Source organism: Megascapheus bottae, chromosome X, assembly GCF_031878675.1.
Source record: "Megascapheus bottae isolate mThoBot1 chromosome X, mThoBot2.hap1, whole genome shotgun sequence".
NCBI lineage: Eukaryota > Metazoa > Chordata > Mammalia > Rodentia > Geomyidae > Megascapheus > Megascapheus bottae.
The window spans coordinates 17,927,911-17,947,582 of record NC_143547.1 but is presented as its reverse complement, the minus strand read 5'-3'; the positions used below and the strand labels follow the sequence as shown (position 1 = coordinate 17,947,582).

Here is a 19,672-nt window from a genome sequence, read left to right as displayed (position 1 = left end):
CTTATATTTAAAAAGCATTTTTGGCTGGGAGTTTGGCCTACCAGTAAGAGTACTTGCCTAGCATGCATAAAGACCTGGGTTCGATTCCTTGGTACCATATAAATAGAAAAAGCGGGAAATAGTGTTATGGCTTATGGTAGAGCTCTAGCCTTGCGAAAGTCCAAGGATAGTGCTCAGACCCTGAGTTCAAGCCCCAGGACTGACTAAAAAAATGTTAAAAAGCATTTTTGGAGACAGAGTCTTGGTATGTTTGCCCAGGCTGGCTTCAAACTCATGATTTTTCTGCTGTAACCTTCTAAATAGCTGGAAGTATGGGCATGTGCTACCACACCTTTTTAAAAGATTATGAATTTCTGGAGATTTATTATTTGACATTCTACTTATAGTGAACAATATCTGTACTGCATATTTAAAAATTGTTAACAAAGTCAATCTCTTGTTAAATGTTCTAACTCCAATGAAGTAATTATTTAAAATAAAAAGGGAGGGCCGGGAGTTTGGCCTAGTGGTAGAGTGCTTGCCTAGCATACACGAAGACTCGGGTTCAATTCCTCGGTACCCCACATACATAGCAAAAAGCCGGAAGTGGTGCTGAGGCTCAAGTGGTAGAGCGCTAGCCTTGGAAAGTCCAAGGACAGTGCTCAAGCCCTGAGCTCAAGCCCAGGACTGACAAAAAAAATAAAATAAAATAAAATGGGAAACATTCAAATGACAAATTCATGGAAACATTGTTAATTATATTATTACACAATTTAAAATTAAGATTACTGTGAGAAGTAAAGAAAACATAAAATTGAGACTACCAATGTAAATGAAAATGCAAAGAACCTGGATCATTCATTACTGATGATATGTAAAATGCTACAATCTTCTAAAAATACTACCAATTTTGTTTAAAAAATTAAACACTTCACAATTAAAAAGATATATTTTTAAATCCTATGTCCGGTGGTTTTGAGATTTATTTATATTTATTTCAAATATTGAAAATAACCTTAACATCTTACAGCAAATAAATAGTTAACAAACTGTACAATATTCACAACATGACAAACTACTAAACAATGAAATTAAAAAGGCTATTGATAAAAAGTTGAATGAAACTTAAGATTGCCTATGTTGAGGGGGAAAAAAAAGCCAATTTTGAAAGGTCACAAAACTGAATGATACTATTTATCTAACATTATTGAACGGACAAAGTTAAAGTGAGATCGAACAAGTTAAAGGTACCATACTGAAGACTTTCTCATCTATCAACATTTAGTACTTTAGATAAGATCCATTACATGTTTTGGGTATATAGAGAAGCAGTTGTTTTTAAAAATGCTTATACCAAATTTTTTCAAACAATGCAATAACCTGTAAAAATGGCGTTGGATACTATCCCCACAATTTCTGATTTCTAGGTCTTGGATATACTTGTTTTTCTAAGTTGTTTCTATGTGGTTCTTATGCTTCTGTCTGGGGAACTGTTAAACTGTTCCTAGGTCTTGGGTTATGTATGTAGAAAATTCACAGCACAGCTGTAAAGAAACAAATACTCTGAGAAATATTGTACCTTCTAGCACAGGATGATGATGCTAATATGCAAGTTTGAAAGTAGGACCCAAGTTTTTCTCTTTAAATTTTTGCCATATGAAGCCCAGGCTTATACTTATATTTAAGACAATCAGTCTAAGGAAAGGAAATGAGGTGTACTGTGGAAAAGAGCTGTTTTCCGTGAGAGTCATTTAAATATAAATATAAATATCTAAAATTAAAGTTAGATATCATGCTTTATTTCTTATGGAATTTGTTGGGCAAATGGGAATATGATGATGATGATATAAAAGATAATAAAATAAATTATAAGTATAAAATATTTATTGTGGTGTAGATCATAGTAGGACATTTTATAAATATAAAAGCGTTTAGGATAAACATGATAACGTTCGATGTCTACTTTTTCTGTTTTTCTGTTTTTATTTATTTTTATTTATTGTTTTTGCCAGTCCTGGGCTTCAGCTCAGGGCATGAGCACTGTCCTTGGGCTTTCTCAAAAATCAGAGCTCTACCACTTGAGCCACAGCACCACTTCTGGCTTTTTTCTATGTATGTGGGACTGAGGAATCGAACCTGGGTCTTCGTGCATGCTGGCAAGCACTCTACCACTAGGCCAAACTCCCGGTCTCTTCTGTTTTAATTTCTATGTCAAGCAACCAAATAGTTGACATAGAAAATGAATCTGTGACTTGAATACTCATATAATTTTAACAAGGATTGTGATAATTACAAAAGGAATGTCTTTCTAAATGCTGTTGGCAAAGATTTTCTTATAGATATTAACCTAACCTGTTGTGTAAAAATAATAAGCAAGAAAATTAATACTTCGATTGACATAGAATAATTTTCATTCAGTGTCATTCAGAGTGACATTACTATCCAATTAATAATAAAGAAAAACGTTTTTTTGAAAACCTATAAATGGTTATTAACTCAGTGTCTAAAGAATGTTCTGAATAATTAGCACTAAAATTTTTGAGGAGTAATTTGTTAATAAAAGCCTTTTATAACCAGCAACTAGAATTTAGCTTTTTTTTTTAGAGGATTTCTTCGTTCCATTTTAAAAGTCCCCTTTATTTTAGCAGAAAACCTTTCCCATGAGATCAACCCACATTCTCCCATCAGAAATCAGCTGCTACATTCTGCTGTTCCTTCTCTTATTCAGAGTTTTGGCATCATCAATACATAACTTTTGATGGGACCCAAAGGGTAAAAATTCATTTTCGTAGACAGTGGCTATAAAATAAATGTACAGGTCATTCTGCGTATTTCTTTTTGTTAAATAGAGTAAAACTTTAGGTGACATTGAGAGGGATTTTTTTTTTAAAGGAAAGGCATTTAAAGGTTAATTCGTCATCAAGATATTCTTCTGTATTATTTTGGAAACTTGCATGTAAGTTCTAGAAAAGATTGTTTCACTTTTGTGCTGAAAGAGTTTCGTGCTTAGAAACCTTTAAGAGGCATGTGTTCTGCCCCCTGTGCTATTCTGGTTTGGATGTTAATGAGAACACAGTTGAGCATTATTTGAATTTGCAGGGCTTGCCATGCTGAAAGCACAGCCTTATATGTAGTGTCCATGGGCAGTCCTATTATGGGAAACCAACTTGAGAGAAAAGGCGGATCCCTTGGTTGTGCGCAGGTCCTGGAATTTGAAATATCCAGAGGCCTCTACAGAATCCTGGCATCAGTTTCTATGTTGACTCACTCAGTGTTGCGATCACTCACTTTGCCTGCCCAACAGGAGTCAGATCTTGGAGGCAATTTCCTTCAGAGAAAATGAAATAGGAAAAACTGAAGTGTTTTTCTTTTGTTTTTAAGGCTGCTGAAGTTTATTGGTTTCTCATCATTCCTAAGCCTACTGAAGCCATAGAGTTGGGAGACATTTTGACCCAGATTTTTTCACTGCCTTGATACACACTTTTTTTCCAAATGCTTTGGTGGGAAGAAGTAGAGGACTGTTGTAAGTACAAAGTAACTAGAAATATGTTTAACCATGGTATTACTTTTAGCTTGTGACAGCTCGCTTTTTAGGCAAATTAATTGTTAACTTATTATAGAAGTTTGTGAATAAATATGTACAGTGTTTTCTATGTGTTTTATAATATATAGATATATACTCGGATATATGTGTTTCTCAACAGGAAAATTTTCAGTAAAAATAGTTGATATTTTTAAAGTAAAAGACTAACTAGCTTTGAATATATACAACAGATTGTTTTGATTGATGGTGAAATTGTTTGTCTGAATTATCTTTATTAATACTTTTATATTTAGAAATGGTACCACGTATTCTGGGTAAAATAATTTCCATATGGGAATGACATTGAGGGGTAAAAAGGTTAGAAAACTTTTATCTAGCATTGCATAGGGTGAAACTAAAGAAGAAAATGAAGTTGTGGATAAATGGCAACTATAAAAATATTAGTAAAGATTGAATATTAAGTTATTTTCTCATATGTTTGGTATTTTGAATGCACTTTTCTGTAACTTGTTCAAATATTTCTTTAAATAATGATATGATCTATGCCAACAATTGTCCAGGTAGTCCCTTGTTGATAAAACAACCTAAAAATTTAAGAGCTTCGTCATTCTATTTTTCAGTAAAGTCACTGTGTGTAATGGATCTAGCATTTCATTAAAGTTTTGTAGTTTAGCTTTACATATATGCATATATAAATGTAACAACTGATTTTTTTTCGAGAAAGTCATGATGACCAGTGAAGAATTTAAAAATGAGCATGAATAAAGAAGTATGTAAAAATAATATATGATGAGGACAATGTGTCCTAAAAAGTTGGATGAAGATTACTTTTCCCCTATTTTTGACTTGTGGATTATAATCATCCTGAAATAGATATGAGGGCAATGCCTATAATTAAGAATGAAGAAAATAATGTCTAAAAGTTTCAATACCTCATGCATGACTTCTGTCAAAGAAACTGCCAGAAAATTTGGTTGCAATGAGTTAACATTGTCCTTTTGTTAATTTACATTAAATACCATTAGATTTTATATATTATGACAATTACTTACATTGTCTTCTCACTTCAACGGTATCTTTGCTTTGTAATTGAAAAACGATTCCAATTTTTAGTATTACAAAATACAAGGAGCATGTATATGTTCTTTGCCACACATGTGTATGTACACACACTTATACATGCACTGTATAGTTTATAAGTATCAGAATCATTTAATGTTGATATTTCTACAATGTTTAAATTACACATATGTATAGTATTGTAACACAAATATAATGAATTCCTGGTAACACCAGAGCAATTTTAAAAGACTATCAGAAATGAAGCTCTGGAATGTACCAAAGCAAACTTATACTCTGTTTGTTCGTAGATATTCAAATATTTTATTTCTTAAAAGTTAAAGAATGTTAAAAGTTTGGGGACAGGCCCATATTGCCCTTTATTATAATACATTTTAATGCCATCAAGTAACGTTTATACAATATGACAGTGACTTTAATAGAAAATTAAAATATTATCAGGGTGTATAAACTTTTACTGTTTGATAGCATTCTACTTGTGGATATTTTCGCATTTCAATCCAGTTTTTAAAACTGCTTTTGAAAAATTAAATATATCTGATTATTACATTCAAATAGCTATTGTTTAAGAGAGAAAAATGACTACACATTTTCTTAAAGAATTACTCAAATGATATATTGTAAAAATTGATTAAAATACATCTCTTTAAGTAGACATTTTATTCAGATTATGTTTCATGATGTAAATCATCAGCTAGACTTTTGTTTGCAGAGTCTTGTAGAGGCATGTTAACTAGGAAAATGAGACTTTTTTGTCTTAATTTATGATATATATTTTAAGTAAATAAGTAGGTTTTCGTATCTTTACATAGTATAATTTTATGGAAAATATAATAGAGTATGCATTTTTCAAAAAGATTGTAAAGTTTTTTGCAAAAATAGTTTGATTTCAAAATATAAGGAGTGAAAGGTGTTAGTTACTGTTATTCCAGCTAGGCAGAGCTGACATTCAAGTTCACAATACTGGCATAGCTTCTTCTATAATCCTTTAGATCATTTGAGATCCTTGTTTCCCAGATCATTTGCTTCATATAAAGCAAACCATCAAGTTCTTACCCATTTGTTCATTGTAATAAATGACAATAAGATCTTCCTTTCTTAGAAAATTCAGTGTTTAAAAAATCTACTCAGCCTTCATCATGGCTTTAATCTCACAAATAATACAGTGATTTCCTATACTCTCAAACCTTGAGAGACTCCAGTATAATATTTCTCTAGCCTTTTATGCCTGATTAACCACATTTTCATGAAACCGTTTTGCTGCAAATATAAGAAGCCAAGTATTTTTATATGAGAAGATGCTCCTGTATGTTCACATACGTATATATTTCAGCTATAGGGTATTCAGTATCTAAGTATTCTAAGAGATGCTAATTGAAAGTTAAAATTGGAGATAATATTTCCTTAAGGTGATTTTCTTTTGTGTTTACTTTCTATTAACAGATAAGACTAGTGAATGTCCTTGATTGACCCAGTGTAAGAAAATCATGAAAAAAAACTTAAGTCCAAATTTATAGAGTCTAAGGTTACACAGTTGGGGAAACTCTCAAGAAAATACTGTAAAATTGTGATTGCAAAATTAGATAGAGCCTTGGGAGGGGGTCAGGTAAGTGGAGACTTAGTAGTTTCATAGGTCATCACCTCTATTTGGATTGATGTGAAGGAGTTTTTTCCTAGTTAAATTGATGTTAGTTATATTTCCTTAAAGTATATTTCTCAAAGGCAGCATTTCATTTAATGCAAATTAGAGCAGTAATAGAATTTATAATGGTGAGAATTTGACATTTCTGCTTTTCATTCTGAAGAGATGCATTCATAAAAGTGATACCAAACCCAGATAATAGTGGCGATGAATTTATCTCATATATATATATAGTATGTTAATTTGAAAGCAAGCCAAATCACAATGACAAGAAATAATCATGACCTTGGTTTATTTTTATACCATATATTCAGATTTTGATTGGATTCAGAGACAGGTAATGGTTTTCTATCTCACAACTTCCTTCTATAATCCTAGGAGGTTTGTGTTCTCTTATCAAGGAAGTTAGCTCACATTGAAAAGTTTTGTTGGGAAGGTCATGGGAATGAATAAGGAAACTAATGATGTGTTATCAAATGCAATCAATTTTCATAGCAAGGTTTCATGAAAATATTTTGCTTTGAAGGAGCATGTTCCATTCAGAAAATCTGATCTTCAAAACTTTAAAATGATTAAGTAAACATATTGTAGCCCTACCATTTTACCCACTGTGGTCCTATAATGTATTAGGGGTGAGTATGTAGCTCCATGATAGGGTACATTCCTAGCATGTGCGAGGCCCTAGTTCCTATTTAAAGCAGAACAGAAAAATAAAGTACTATCTATACTTCCTATTATAAAATATACTATGAGATATAGAATTAAAATGTTTTGTTTTAATTATAGATATGAATGTTAAAATAGCAATGTTATAGTATGGTTCAATATTTTGTCAAATTTGAACTTATGTAGAATTGCTCCTAATATTTGTAAAATTTCAAGCTCCCTCTTCTTAACATTATAAGAGAATATTTTCCACAAATTCTCATATCAAGTTTTGAATGGAGGAATAAGTGTTCATTGTGAATCATTTTTCAGAAACAGTTTCAATATTTATGGGTAAAAATATTTCAGTTCATACTTCTTTCTAAGACTTGTAAAATAAACATTTGTCTTCCATATATTATAGCATATTTTAGTATTAAATGTGCACTAATAAACCAGATGGCCCCTCCAGAGTTTGTAAAATACTCTAATACCTAGGGTACAGAATTTCCTTTTTTCATTCATGATTACTACCCTGAATATTACAAAACATGCAAGCAATGACAAAGCTTTGGATCCAGTATTTCACACAATTATTGATTAGCAGTAGGCACATACAGACTAGAAAAGAAAAATGGCTTGGTGTCTCATACCTAAAAAAATATCCTATCACATCTCCATGCAACATCAACCTCACCTCCCTTAACCAAGAAGAAATAGTATTCTATCTTCTGTGGTTTATGTACTCAATATAGGGTCCGTTTTATTTTTTTCTTTAAATTTTATTGTCAGGGTGATGTATAGTGGGGTTACAGTTACATTCATAAGGTAGTGAGTACTTCTTGAACACTTACCTCTTCCCATGTTTTTCTCCCACTTTTCCTCCCTCTACCCCCTTCCAAATTACAACATATTGCTGTTACACTGGTACACCCTTTGTCCTTTGTCTCATCATCTTGTTTTTCCCCTCCCCTTCCCTAATTCAAATCAACAAAGTATATACAAGGCACAAGGCAGCAAAGTCAGATGCAGTCACAATAGAAGATAAACCATAAGGGAAAAAAGAGAAAAGAAATAACTTCTCATAGTATATTAAAAACAACAACCACAAAGATAAACCTCTTGTTTCCATATCCTGGAGTTCATTTCACTTAGACTCATCCTACATGATCCTGTGCACATAGCTATTGAGCATTGTGATCCTCTTCTAGGAGGATGTACTAATTATTACAAGTGAGGGAAACCTTGGATAGGCCATGTTTCAAGACATAATTTTCATTTGAATCTATGCCAAGTCTTTATTTCCACCTAATATATCTAATTCAGAATATCTAGGAATTTCAATAAATGGAGGTACACACAAAGCAATTTTCTGAGGTCCTATAATCCTTCAGTTTGACATACATATATATATATATATATGTTATGTGTACATTGTTGTTAGTATTTGTACAAAAGTTGTCATTTAACAAATCAGTTTATAAATACTATGTGTCTTGATCTTTGTTACCCTTTCAACACTCTCACCCATCTTACACAACCTACCCTTTACTTCCCATCAATTTTCTAAATTTTGTAAAGTATACATTGAAGTTTTTACTGCTTTCTCCCCTTTCTCCTCTTCCTCTTCACCCCACCATCACCCCTTTCAATTTCTACTTTCCTGATGTTTGTTTTGCTGAACTTCAATTTTATCTTACTAGGGAATTACATTTAGTTCTCTGAATCTACAGAATACAGTTAACACACTTGTATACACTTGCCTAGCACCCAAAGTGCTTACCTACATATGTATAAATTAATACTAGCTTCCACATAGGAGAGAAACCATGCAATCATTGTCTATCTGGGCCAAATTTATTTACCATTTTTCCCAGGTAATTTCATTTCTTTGCAAATAATGCAGAATTACTTTTCCAATAGGTAAGTAAAATTTCATTTTGTGTGTGTGTGTGTGTGCGCGTGCGCGCGCGCATGCGTGCATAGCACATTTTCTTGATCCATTTCTTCATGGAGAGGCATCTGGGCTGATTCCATACCTTGGCTATGGTGAATACTGCTGCATTGAATATGATTGTGCTGGTGGCTTTTCTGTATCTTAGTTTCTGAATCCTTTATATAAATGTCCAAGAATGTGGGCCGGGAGTTTGGCCTAATGGTAGAGTGCTTGCCTAGCATGCACGAAGACCCGGGTTCAATTCCTCGGTACCACATACGTAGAAAAAAACCAGAAGTGGTGCTGAGGCTCAAGTGGTAGAGCTCTAGCCTTGAGAAAGTCCAAGGACAGTGCTCAGACCCTTAGCTCAAGCCCAGGACTGGCCAAAAAAAATGTCCAATAATGAAATTGCAGGATCATAGAGTAGTAATATGTCTTATTTTATGAGGAACTTTCATACTCCTTTCCAGAGAGGTTGGACAATTTTACAACAGTGTTTTAACATTCCTTTTACCTATATTTATACCAAAATCTGTATGCTCAGAGAAAAACAAAAGTTCTGATCAGTCAGGATTCAATTCTGAAATCAGTTTTCTTCCTGATCTTCTTTGTTATATTTTGCTTTCTGCCTCAATGAGTCACTATCACTGTGTAATTATGCATTCCATTTTCAGTAATGGAAATTGAGGGAGAATGGACAGTTATCTTGTAACTGGAACTGAACTGTCATTTCTTTGATATGCTCATATAATGTTGTGGCTGTTGTTGTTTTTATCATTATTAAATGATTATTCCAGAATTGTTAACTTAGTATTTAAATGTTATACAATTCTAAAAAATTGATTTTTGTTAAATTTAAAAATGTTAGGAAATGGATTTTTATGCCAATTTTGAAGGCCAGAATTCATTTAGGGCTAATTTAATTTTGCCTTATTTGTATTACTATGTCATTTTTCTGTTACTATTCAAGTAAAAATGAGAAAAGTTTTGTGTTCATTTTAATTACCTACTTCATTTTAGTTCATGTGTTTTATATATTCATTTTAACTGGAAAAAAGTAGTTGTTCTAATGAATAAGAGAAATATTAGCATACATTATTATTGTCAAAACTTAATCATGTAAAAAAGGAAGGAATAGATAGCTAAAAGTGTTTTGAAGAGGGTTAATCTATTTTTTAACTCTCAAAAGATAGATTCTTGAAGTACTATGCTTTTAGATTATATTTAGTGAATTATATAACATTCAGGACTATAATAATAATAAGGAACTGAAGTGCTGAAATAGCATGTAGCCTTTCCCCAATTTATCTTCCATTTTTAGATGTATTTACAATCTATCCTCATGAAAAAAAAATCATTTGCAGAAAAGGCCACAATTAACTGGAATAGCACTCTAAATTCTTCCCAATTATGGACAAATCAAGGGCTTTGAGTTATTTTTTATGTTTTCATCCTCTCCTTGGTTTTTATTTTGTTTGGTTTTACATTGCTCTCCCTTGCTGTTTTTTAGGGCTATAAAAGGGCATAACATCAGTAGCTTTTTGCTCACTCTTGGCACTCATATTTATTTTTGCACACAACTTGTCTCTCCCTTATCAGATTACAGTAGCAATAGTACTTTAGCCTAAATGCTGACTTAAAGGGCAAGAGAGTCAGCACACTGTTGTACATGCAGATTTTAGCCTTGGGGAATATGATCAGTTAAATTAAAATAATAAAGAAGAAAAGAACACACAGAATCAAAACTTCCACCAAAATATTTTCATGAATGTTGAATAATTTCATTTTTTGTTGAAGACTAAGCTGGCAGTATTAGAAATAAATTGATAGTAAGTGCAGCTATGTCTTTATAATAGTTGGGAATGTAAAATAATTCAAGTGTATTTCCATTGCAGTTACATATTGAAAAAGATTGAGAAAGAAAAGGTGAAAATAGACTCCAGAAAGCATAACCACATATGAGCAATGTTGGCTTCTAGGTGGTTAATTCAAAGCTTACGGGAAGCTCAGACAGCTGAGGAATCCTGATTTAGTTGAAGCTGAAGGGCAGGGCAGAAGCCATGTGAACAGCTGCTGAAGAGCTAGAGGATTCCTTTGGATTAGGTGTACACACCCCATCCCTAATGGACTGTGTCAGAGAACACCAAGAGTATCCAGAGGGTTCACTTTGCTTGATCCTATGGCCTGTGCAATGTTTTACTTAGAATGTCTGGAAATAGATATTCTCTGAAAATAAATCCAGAGATGAAAGAAACAAAAGAATTTTCTCTAGATAGATTGAATATATTTTGGATGACTATTTTTTAATAGAAGGATTACATTATATTCATGAGATAGAAGGTAAATTACTTCACAAATATTGATACCCTTTCTCATGTCCTGTTTCCCATTTCCCTCCCCCCTCCCCCCTCACAACTTGATTTCCCCCTTCCCTCTTCTATTTCAAGCAACCAATTAAACATATATAAAATATATCAGATAACAAGGTGAAATATTGTAACAATATGAGATAACCAAGGGACGTTAAAAGAGATGAGAGATACAGTACATCAAGGACAACAATAACTCATTATATGGCTTTTGTTTCTATATCCTGGAGGTCTTTACATTTAGAATCATACTATATAGCTTTATGTATCTAGATTTTGTTCTATTGTAAATATCTGCTGGGAGAGCCCAAGGTTCCTACTGATTATAACAAATGAGGAAGACTATTGGGCCTATGTTCCTTTGAGTCTGCTTTACTTCACTTAATATGATTTTTTTCTAAGTCTTTCCATTTTCTTACAAATGGGGCGATATTATTCTTTCTGACAGCAGCATAGAATTCCATTGTGTACAAATACCACATCTTGTTGATCCACTCATTAACTGAGGGACATCTGGGTTGGTTCCATATCTTTGCTATGGTAAATAGTGCTGTAATGAACATCATTGTGCTAGTGGATTTAGTATGTCCTTGTTTCTGGACGATTGGGTAAATGCCAAGGAGTGGAATTGCTGGGTCATAGGGGAGTTCTATATTTAGTCTTTTGAGGAACTGCCATACTGCTTTTGGATGACTATTTTACAAAGAATTTATAGATGATGAATTGTATTCCATGCAACACATATATATTGAATTCCAATTCTATCCTAGTTACTGTGTTATACACTGGAAATAATAACATTTAAACAAGAAAACTCATACAGATTAGCACTCAAGGGAGGATGTCCAGAGGAAAAAGTCATGTTAAGTGAAGTAAGCCAGACCCAAAGGAACATAGGCTCCATGGTTTCCCTCATTTGTAATAATTACTACACAACTAGGACTCTCCTAGCAGAGGATCAAAAAAGATCAAAAGCTATGTACATATGGTCATATAGGATGAGACTAAACACAATGAACTTTAGGATATCGATAAAAAATGTTTATCTTTGTGATTGCTGTTTTTAATGTGCTATGTTATTTGTTCTCTCTCTCTCCCTCCCTCCCTCCCTCCCTCCCTCCCTCCCTCCCTCCCTCCCTCTCTCCCTCTCTCCCTCTCTCCCTCTCTCCCTCTCTCCCTCTCTCCCCCCCCCCCCCTCTCTCTCTCTCTCTCTCTCTCTCTCTCTCTCTCTCTCTCTCTCTCTCTCTCTCTCTCTCTCTCTCACCACTTCTGTCCCTTTCTACATATGTGGTACCGGGGAATTAAACCCGGATCTGCGTGTATGATAGACAAAGCAATCTACCACTAGACCAAAGCCCTGCCCTCTTTTCTCTTTTTTCCCCTATGGTTAATCTCATGTGATTGCTGTATCAGACTTTGTTACTTGGTATATTATATATAGGTTTATTTGTTTATTTGAAATAGGAAAGGGAAGGGGGGAATACAAGATGACTGGGAGGGGTTGAGGGGAGGGAAAGGGGAACAAAAAACATAAAAAGGGATAACAAAAAGTGAAAAGTAATGCACCCACTGCCTGACAAATGTAACTGTAAACATTCTATACATTATCCTGACATTTAAAAAAATTCGTTGACTAGGATAAAAGCTATAGAATATATCCATTGATGTAAGGGTATGTAATAAGGAGCCCTCCATTAATCGCAAGTATTCTGAAAAACAAGTATAGTCAACACAAGAAAAATAGAGTGGTTTTGTGAATACTTGTCCAAGGGTAAAGAGAGAACAAAGAAGTTTCTGTCAAAGGGAACAATATTTATGGCAATGGAATTTGCTATGAAAAAAGAATTAAAAGGTTGGATTGTCATCACTCAAGTATAGAAAGGGAGAGTGTGGAGACAAGACTTCACCTGGAAAAAATGGGATATGGCTGGATTGTTTAGACAGTAGAAGGTCATGGCAATTATTTTTATCTTTATATTAGTACAAACTAGACTTTCATGTGTTTATAGGGATAGTAATTGAATGTGAAATTTTTAAAAAAGAATGTCCCTGGTTAAAAAGTGATTAGAAAGCCGGGCAAGGTGGCTCACATCTGTGATTCTAGCTGTTCAGGGTGTTGAAATCTGAGGATCAAGGTTCAAAGCCAGCCCAGACACAAAAGGGGCTGAGACTCTTATCTCCTGTTAAACTCTAGAAAACGGAAAGTAGGGCTGTCTCAAGGGTAGGGCAGTAGCCTTGAGCTGAAGACCTCAGGAACAACGCCCAGGCCAAGGTCAAGCCCCAAGACCCAGAAAAAGAAAAAAAAGTGATTAGATGCTGGGTGCCTGTGGCTAATGCCTGAATCCTAGCTGCTCAGAAGGCTGAGATCTGAGGATGCAGTGCAAAACCAGCCCAAGCACCTTGAGACTTTTATCTTCAGTGAACCACCAGAAAACAGGAAGTGGCACCTTGGCTAAAGTGGTAGAGAGCTCTCAGGGACAACGCCCAGGCCCAGGGTTCAAGGTTCAGGAAGGACCCCCCAAAAAAGAGAAGTGATTAGAAAATGCTACAGGTAGATGGAGGGTCACCAGTCACCAGTCATTATGCTTGTTCCTCTCAATTCAAAAGGATGTAGTTTTGACGTGAATTGTGATGTTGGAGATGAGAAATGAATCTACTCAGAATTTCTTTGATGTACAATGTCAATTTATATTGAATTGTATTCAGTGTTCACCAAGACATGTATTAACATGTGGATTATGGTGCTTTTACATATTGGAAAAGAAACTGGGATGATGGAAGGATTGAAGCTGTGAATGCTGTTTTTTTTTTCTTTTAGTATTACAGAGAGTGAGTAACGGAGATCTCAATCCAGGAAATAGTCATTCTTAGAGATTTGAATAGATGAGCCATGGAGAGGATGGGATCAGTTAGAAAGATCCTAGATTGTGAAGACAAGGAGGTTTGGAATTCAATAATGAAGATAATAGCCCTCTAAAAAAAATCAAGGAGAAGCTCCTAGAGTGATAAAAAAAAATCAAAAGACAAACAATACTTCTGTAAAGAGGCCTATTCCCCTTTTAGTCTCCAATTTAATGACTTTGTGAATGAGGATCTCTCATTTCAGCAGCAGGTGTCTTGGTTTCTAGAATCTCTGCCATCTATTTACCCCCAATTTCCTCTTCAACATTATTATTTCAGTGAGATATCACCAGTATGTTTCCTTAGAAAAGCTTCAATAAATATTTAAATTGTGTAATGTATTCAGTTTTTTTGCTGTACTCTTCACTTCCTAAAAATACCTTCTTTGGAAACCCCATTTCAACTGACTACTATAGAATGAAACGAGCCTACAGTGTAAAATATTTATCATAGTCTGAATTTCAATTGCTCAGTTAGAGTTGTTAAGTAATGTGAAAAATCATTCTTTAGAGAATACGGAATTACATAGATATGATGAGGTACGTTTGCACTTTATTTAATGCTGTTTTAGTTAATATAGATGCTTATTGGGAAAATGTCCAAAAATTCTTGAGAATCATTAGTGGAACTACTTATTTTTTTTTTCATTTTGCCCGTCCTGGGCTTGAGGTCAGGGCCTGAGCACTGTCCTGGGACTTTCTCAAGGCTAGAGCTCTACCACTTGAGCCTTAGCACCACTTCTGGCTTTATCCTATGTATGTGGGACCAAGGACTTGGACTCGGGTCTTCATGCATGCTAGGCAAGCACTCTACCACTAGGCCAAACTCCCAGCCCCTGGAACTGATTATTCTTAAATCTACAAAAATGTTAAAGAAACTTAGAGAAACATTGACAATTTGACTTAAATAAAAGCAGAATCATAGAACATATAGAAGACATAGAACACTTTTGAGTAATTGAAACTTAGTCATGGCCAAATATAATGTACTTATCAGTTAGAACTTGAAAGAATATTAATAAGATAGTGAGTAGCTTTTTTTAACCATAAGATTTTTCTTGCTTATATCTAAACATTATTGAACACCTGCTGTGTTCTCTTTGCCTTTTATGAGATTACAACTCTGCCACCCAATGGATAGATACATATACATATGTATATATGTATACATACAACTATTACAAAAATGTCAAGACAGTTGTAAAGTGTTGGAAGGAATTAACTATAAATGTTTACGTAAGAATGGTTTGATCACGAATATTTTCATTGAATAATCTACAAATTTCTACATTATGAGCAAATAGAGATTTGTATTAAGAATGAGTAGAAGGAATGGTAATGAGGAATGATGAGGCATTGAGCCCCTGTATGTACACAACTATTGACATTAACTTGTATATGAACAACACACAATATTGAAGATTAGGTGAATCTATATGCATGTGCATTATGTGTATATCAGAGAGATGTCTCCAAGTAAGTAATACAGAAAGAAATAAGCTAATTTATTTTATTCAGTACATTGCCATGAAGATGTTTTTATTCTTAGAAAAATATTATCTCAAAATCTCATCTAATATTCCACATTAGAAATATAAAAGGTGTACAGGATTGATTAAAGTTGAAAATATGTAGATTCTAAATATTCCCTCTTTATATTGCCATTTATATATCATTTGTAGCAGTAAATTATAACCAAAAAAATTTTTTCCAGGGATGGGAGTTTGGCCTAGTGGTAGAGTGCTTGCCTAGCATGCACGAAGACCCGGGTTCAATTACTCAGTACCACATACATAGAAAAAAGCCGGAAGTGGGGCTGAGGCTCAAGTTGTAGAGCTCTAGCCTTGAGAAAGTCCAAGGACAGTGCTCAGGCCCTGAGCTCAAGCCCAGGACTAGCAAAAAAAATTGTTTCCATGTTTAATAATATAGAGCCATGCTACATTTTGTTGAAGCACCATTCCGTTTTTTGTATTACTTGTAGACATCTCTCTGATACACACATAATGCACATGCATATAGATTGCCTTGATATCAAGTGATTTGCATATGCAAGTACTTTGCCTTTATGAATATTTATAAATTCAGTAAAATTATCGCCAAAAACAAGGAAATAAGTTCCTCCACTAGGAAGGATACTGTAACAGATTGAAGCTATTTTGCTCAATTTATACAAACCCCATTTTCCAATTCCACCATATAAGCTTAATGTTATTTATGTCTTATGATGCTCTTAGTCATTATATTTTAATATTAAAAATTACAGTCTACTGGTTCATTTTTGAGAATTTTCAGAAAATGAAATTATATATTGTATTATAGTTAAAAATACAACAAAGCAAATCAATGTAGTATCTTCTATGTTTTATATACATCAATTGAATAGAGATTCGTATTTTTGCCTGAAGATTTTTATGCTTTATGTTCAAGTTTACCCTGCTGAGATCAAGTGAAGTAAAGAATTTCATGTCACTAGAACCATTTGACAAAATTTCTTCCTCTTTCTTGAACTTGCAGCTGTGGTCAACATTAATAACTCTTCCTTAGTAAGAACATTGTCTTCCTCGGAGATCTGTGCACTGCACTTTCCTGCTGTGTTTGCATTTTATAGGATGTTCCTGCTCAGTCTGAACTGAAGACTAATACTCTCTACACAGGTTTTAAATATTTGGGTTCTTCAGAACTCAGTCCAATCTTGCTCCCTAATTTCTTTCTTCATCGTTTCCCACATGTCTATGGCTTTATTAACACCTTCATGTAGTAACCTCACCAAGTTTTATCTCAAGTATATTTTTATTCAGTAACTTTCAGAAATGGAATTGTAATAACCTGCTTGGCATTTCCATTCATATGTTACAAAGACACTTGTACTCTAAAAGTTTGAACAGAGCTTTGCCATGATCCTATAAAATCTGATCCTTGCTTATCCTTCACTTTTGTTGTTACTATTTGATTATGAGACTTATACCAGACTCTCTTGAACACAAGACATCTCTACCTTGGTCTCCTGAAGTTGGGGTTTGCAGGCTAGGTTTTTTTGTGTTTATTTTAAATCCATGAATGGTATAATCATTCATCCAATTTTATCACCTTAAAACGTGTTTCTTTTTATTTTTCTGGTGATGGGGTTTAAACTAGGGATCTGTCACTAGATAGGCTGCCACTTGAGCCATGATTTCAGGTGCCTTTTTGATGATTATTTTGGTGATAGAGTCACCCAGATTTTTCTACCTTGGCTTGCCTTTTATAACAATTCACCCCATCTCAGAATCCTGCGTAGCTAAGATTAGAGTTGTGAGCCACATGTTTCTAATCTAAAAGCTCTTTCATTCTTAAAACTCTTATTTCTCTAAGTTATGTCTAAAACACTGGCACTCAACATCTGTTCTATTTACCAGTATCATTTCAGCCTCTATTTTTACCTCTCCTCTACTATTTCAATTCATAATAGACAGCTGTTTCTTTTCTGATTTAGCTGCATAAACCCTTCCTCATTCCATTCTTTCAAATTCATTCATTCAAAAATAAAGGCTATCACTACCTCCATTTAATCACCTCAGTGGCTTCTATTAGCTGCCAGAAAAGTGAACCAAAACAATAAAAACAAGTACAATAGGGCTAGGGATATGTCAGTGGTAGAGCCCTTGCTAAGGCTTTGCAAAGTCCTGAATCTAACCCCTAGAACCAAAACAGAAATTAATAATATGAATGCTAATACCAATATTACTACAAACAATAAACAGCAATGATACAAAAATAAATTATTGAGACTTAGTCATTACTTCATCTTCCATCATGCTTTCCACTTTTAGTGACCTTCTTAGTGCTGCTTTAATAGAACTCCCTTCTTTTTACCATTGGGATTTTACATGCACTTTTCCATTTGTCTAGACCATCTCTCCCACTGTCCTGTTTCATTCAGATAACATTTTCCATTCATAAGATTTCCTCTAGGTAGGTAGAGGTCAGAATTCCTGGATAAATCAAAATATCCTACAGTGTAACATCCCTATGCTATCATAGTGCTTTGCATGAGAGTAATCAGTATTATCAGTGTATGGTTAAGTTCCATGAAGTCAGACAACTCAATCATTCTTAGTCACCATTCATTCCCCAGAACTAGATGTACAATAGTCTTCTCAATAATTATTTTAAGTATATTAATTTGTACTTAACAATTTAATGTAAGATATAATTATAGCCATTTATATATGCTAACATTTTACTATAATAATGATATTTTGATTGTGTTCTTTGAATATTTTATATGACATAACTTTCTGAAGCTTCTTTGTAAACTTTCAGAGGACTAGGATCTAGCATTTCCTAGCGTTTTATAGCGTTTATAGAAAAAAGTATATTGTGAACACATTGCTTGTTGTCCAAGGTTAGAAATAAGGGAAATGGTATTCTGTATAGATTTACTATGCTGATTGATCTGCTCGATATCTTGTATACTATGTTTGTTACACAAAAGTAAGTGAATGTTCTTATGTAGAAATTTGCATGTATATATATAGAGAGAGGCACAAAATGGATGTATGCATAGAGGGTTAAATCTGAATTAACTAGATTACATTAAAAATTTCCAATTTTTGATATTGTATTCTAGTTACATATGCATCAACACTGGGGGAGATTCAATGGGTTTACCTATCGTGTCTGCATGTTCTTTTTTTAAACCATTTTTTTGGTGGGTCATGGGGCTTTAACTTGGCCTGAGCGCTGTCCTTGAGCTCTTCAGCTCAAGGCTACCACCCTACTCTTGAGCCAAGCCCCACTTCCTGTTGTCTGTTTTCTAGGGGTTAATTGGAGATAAGAGTCTTAAGTCTTTTTGTGCCTGGGCTGGCTTTGAACTTTGAACCTCAGATCTCAGTCTCCAGAGTAGCTAGGATTACAGGCATGAGCCAATGCGCCCGGCTATGTCTGCATGTTTCTTTGCAACTTTCTGTCAAGCTATAATTATGGCAAAATATTTTTAAAAACCAGCCATAAAACATTAAGTCTTCCATGTTCTAAAGCTTACTGTATTATTACCTGACTTAATCAAAATACAAGTATTATAAGTTAATGAGTCATCCACAGCCTTGAAGTAAAAGGATAGTTTTATTATAACCTCCTAATATTCATATTTTTCTATGTTATGGGAATGCTTATTGAGTAAGATGTAGCAATGATTTAAGCACTAATCTATATGTACTACTTTAGAAGGTACTATGTTCTATTTAAAAAGAAAACCCTATGAGGAAAGATGACATGATAGAAGTTATGGTGGGCCACAATTGGAACTATCTACAAGCCAATTAAAACTAATCAATATTTATTTAATACTTATCTACTGCCCATCATATACTTTGCACTAAGCTGACTACATCTTTGATGAGCTGTCTTCCAATAGTAAATTAAGGGAAAAATACTATTTTACCTGGTTAGTTATTGGCAATAAAAAGTAAATATGAGATATCGCTTGGTAATGGGGCTGGAAGTTTGGCCTAGTGGTAGAGTGCTTGCCTAACATGCACAAATACCCAGGTTCAATTCCTTGGAATCACATATATAGAAAAAGCCAGAAGTGGTGCT

General features: G+C 34.0%; 1 protein-coding gene across 1 annotated transcript in view; it reads left to right on the top strand.

Annotated features, from left to right (window-relative positions):
- The first annotated feature begins 3,378 nt into the window (after positions 1–3,378).
- Dmd (dystrophin) overlaps positions 3,379–19,672 on the top strand; it is a 1,999,854-nt gene continuing 1,983,560 nt past the window's right edge. Inside the window, exon 1 of the mRNA XM_090326714.1 lies at positions 3,379–3,502. Coding sequence (XP_090182840.1) covers positions 3,472–3,502 — 31 coding nt within the window. The 5' untranslated portion in view covers positions 3,379–3,471. The remainder of the gene's footprint in view (positions 3,503–19,672) is intronic.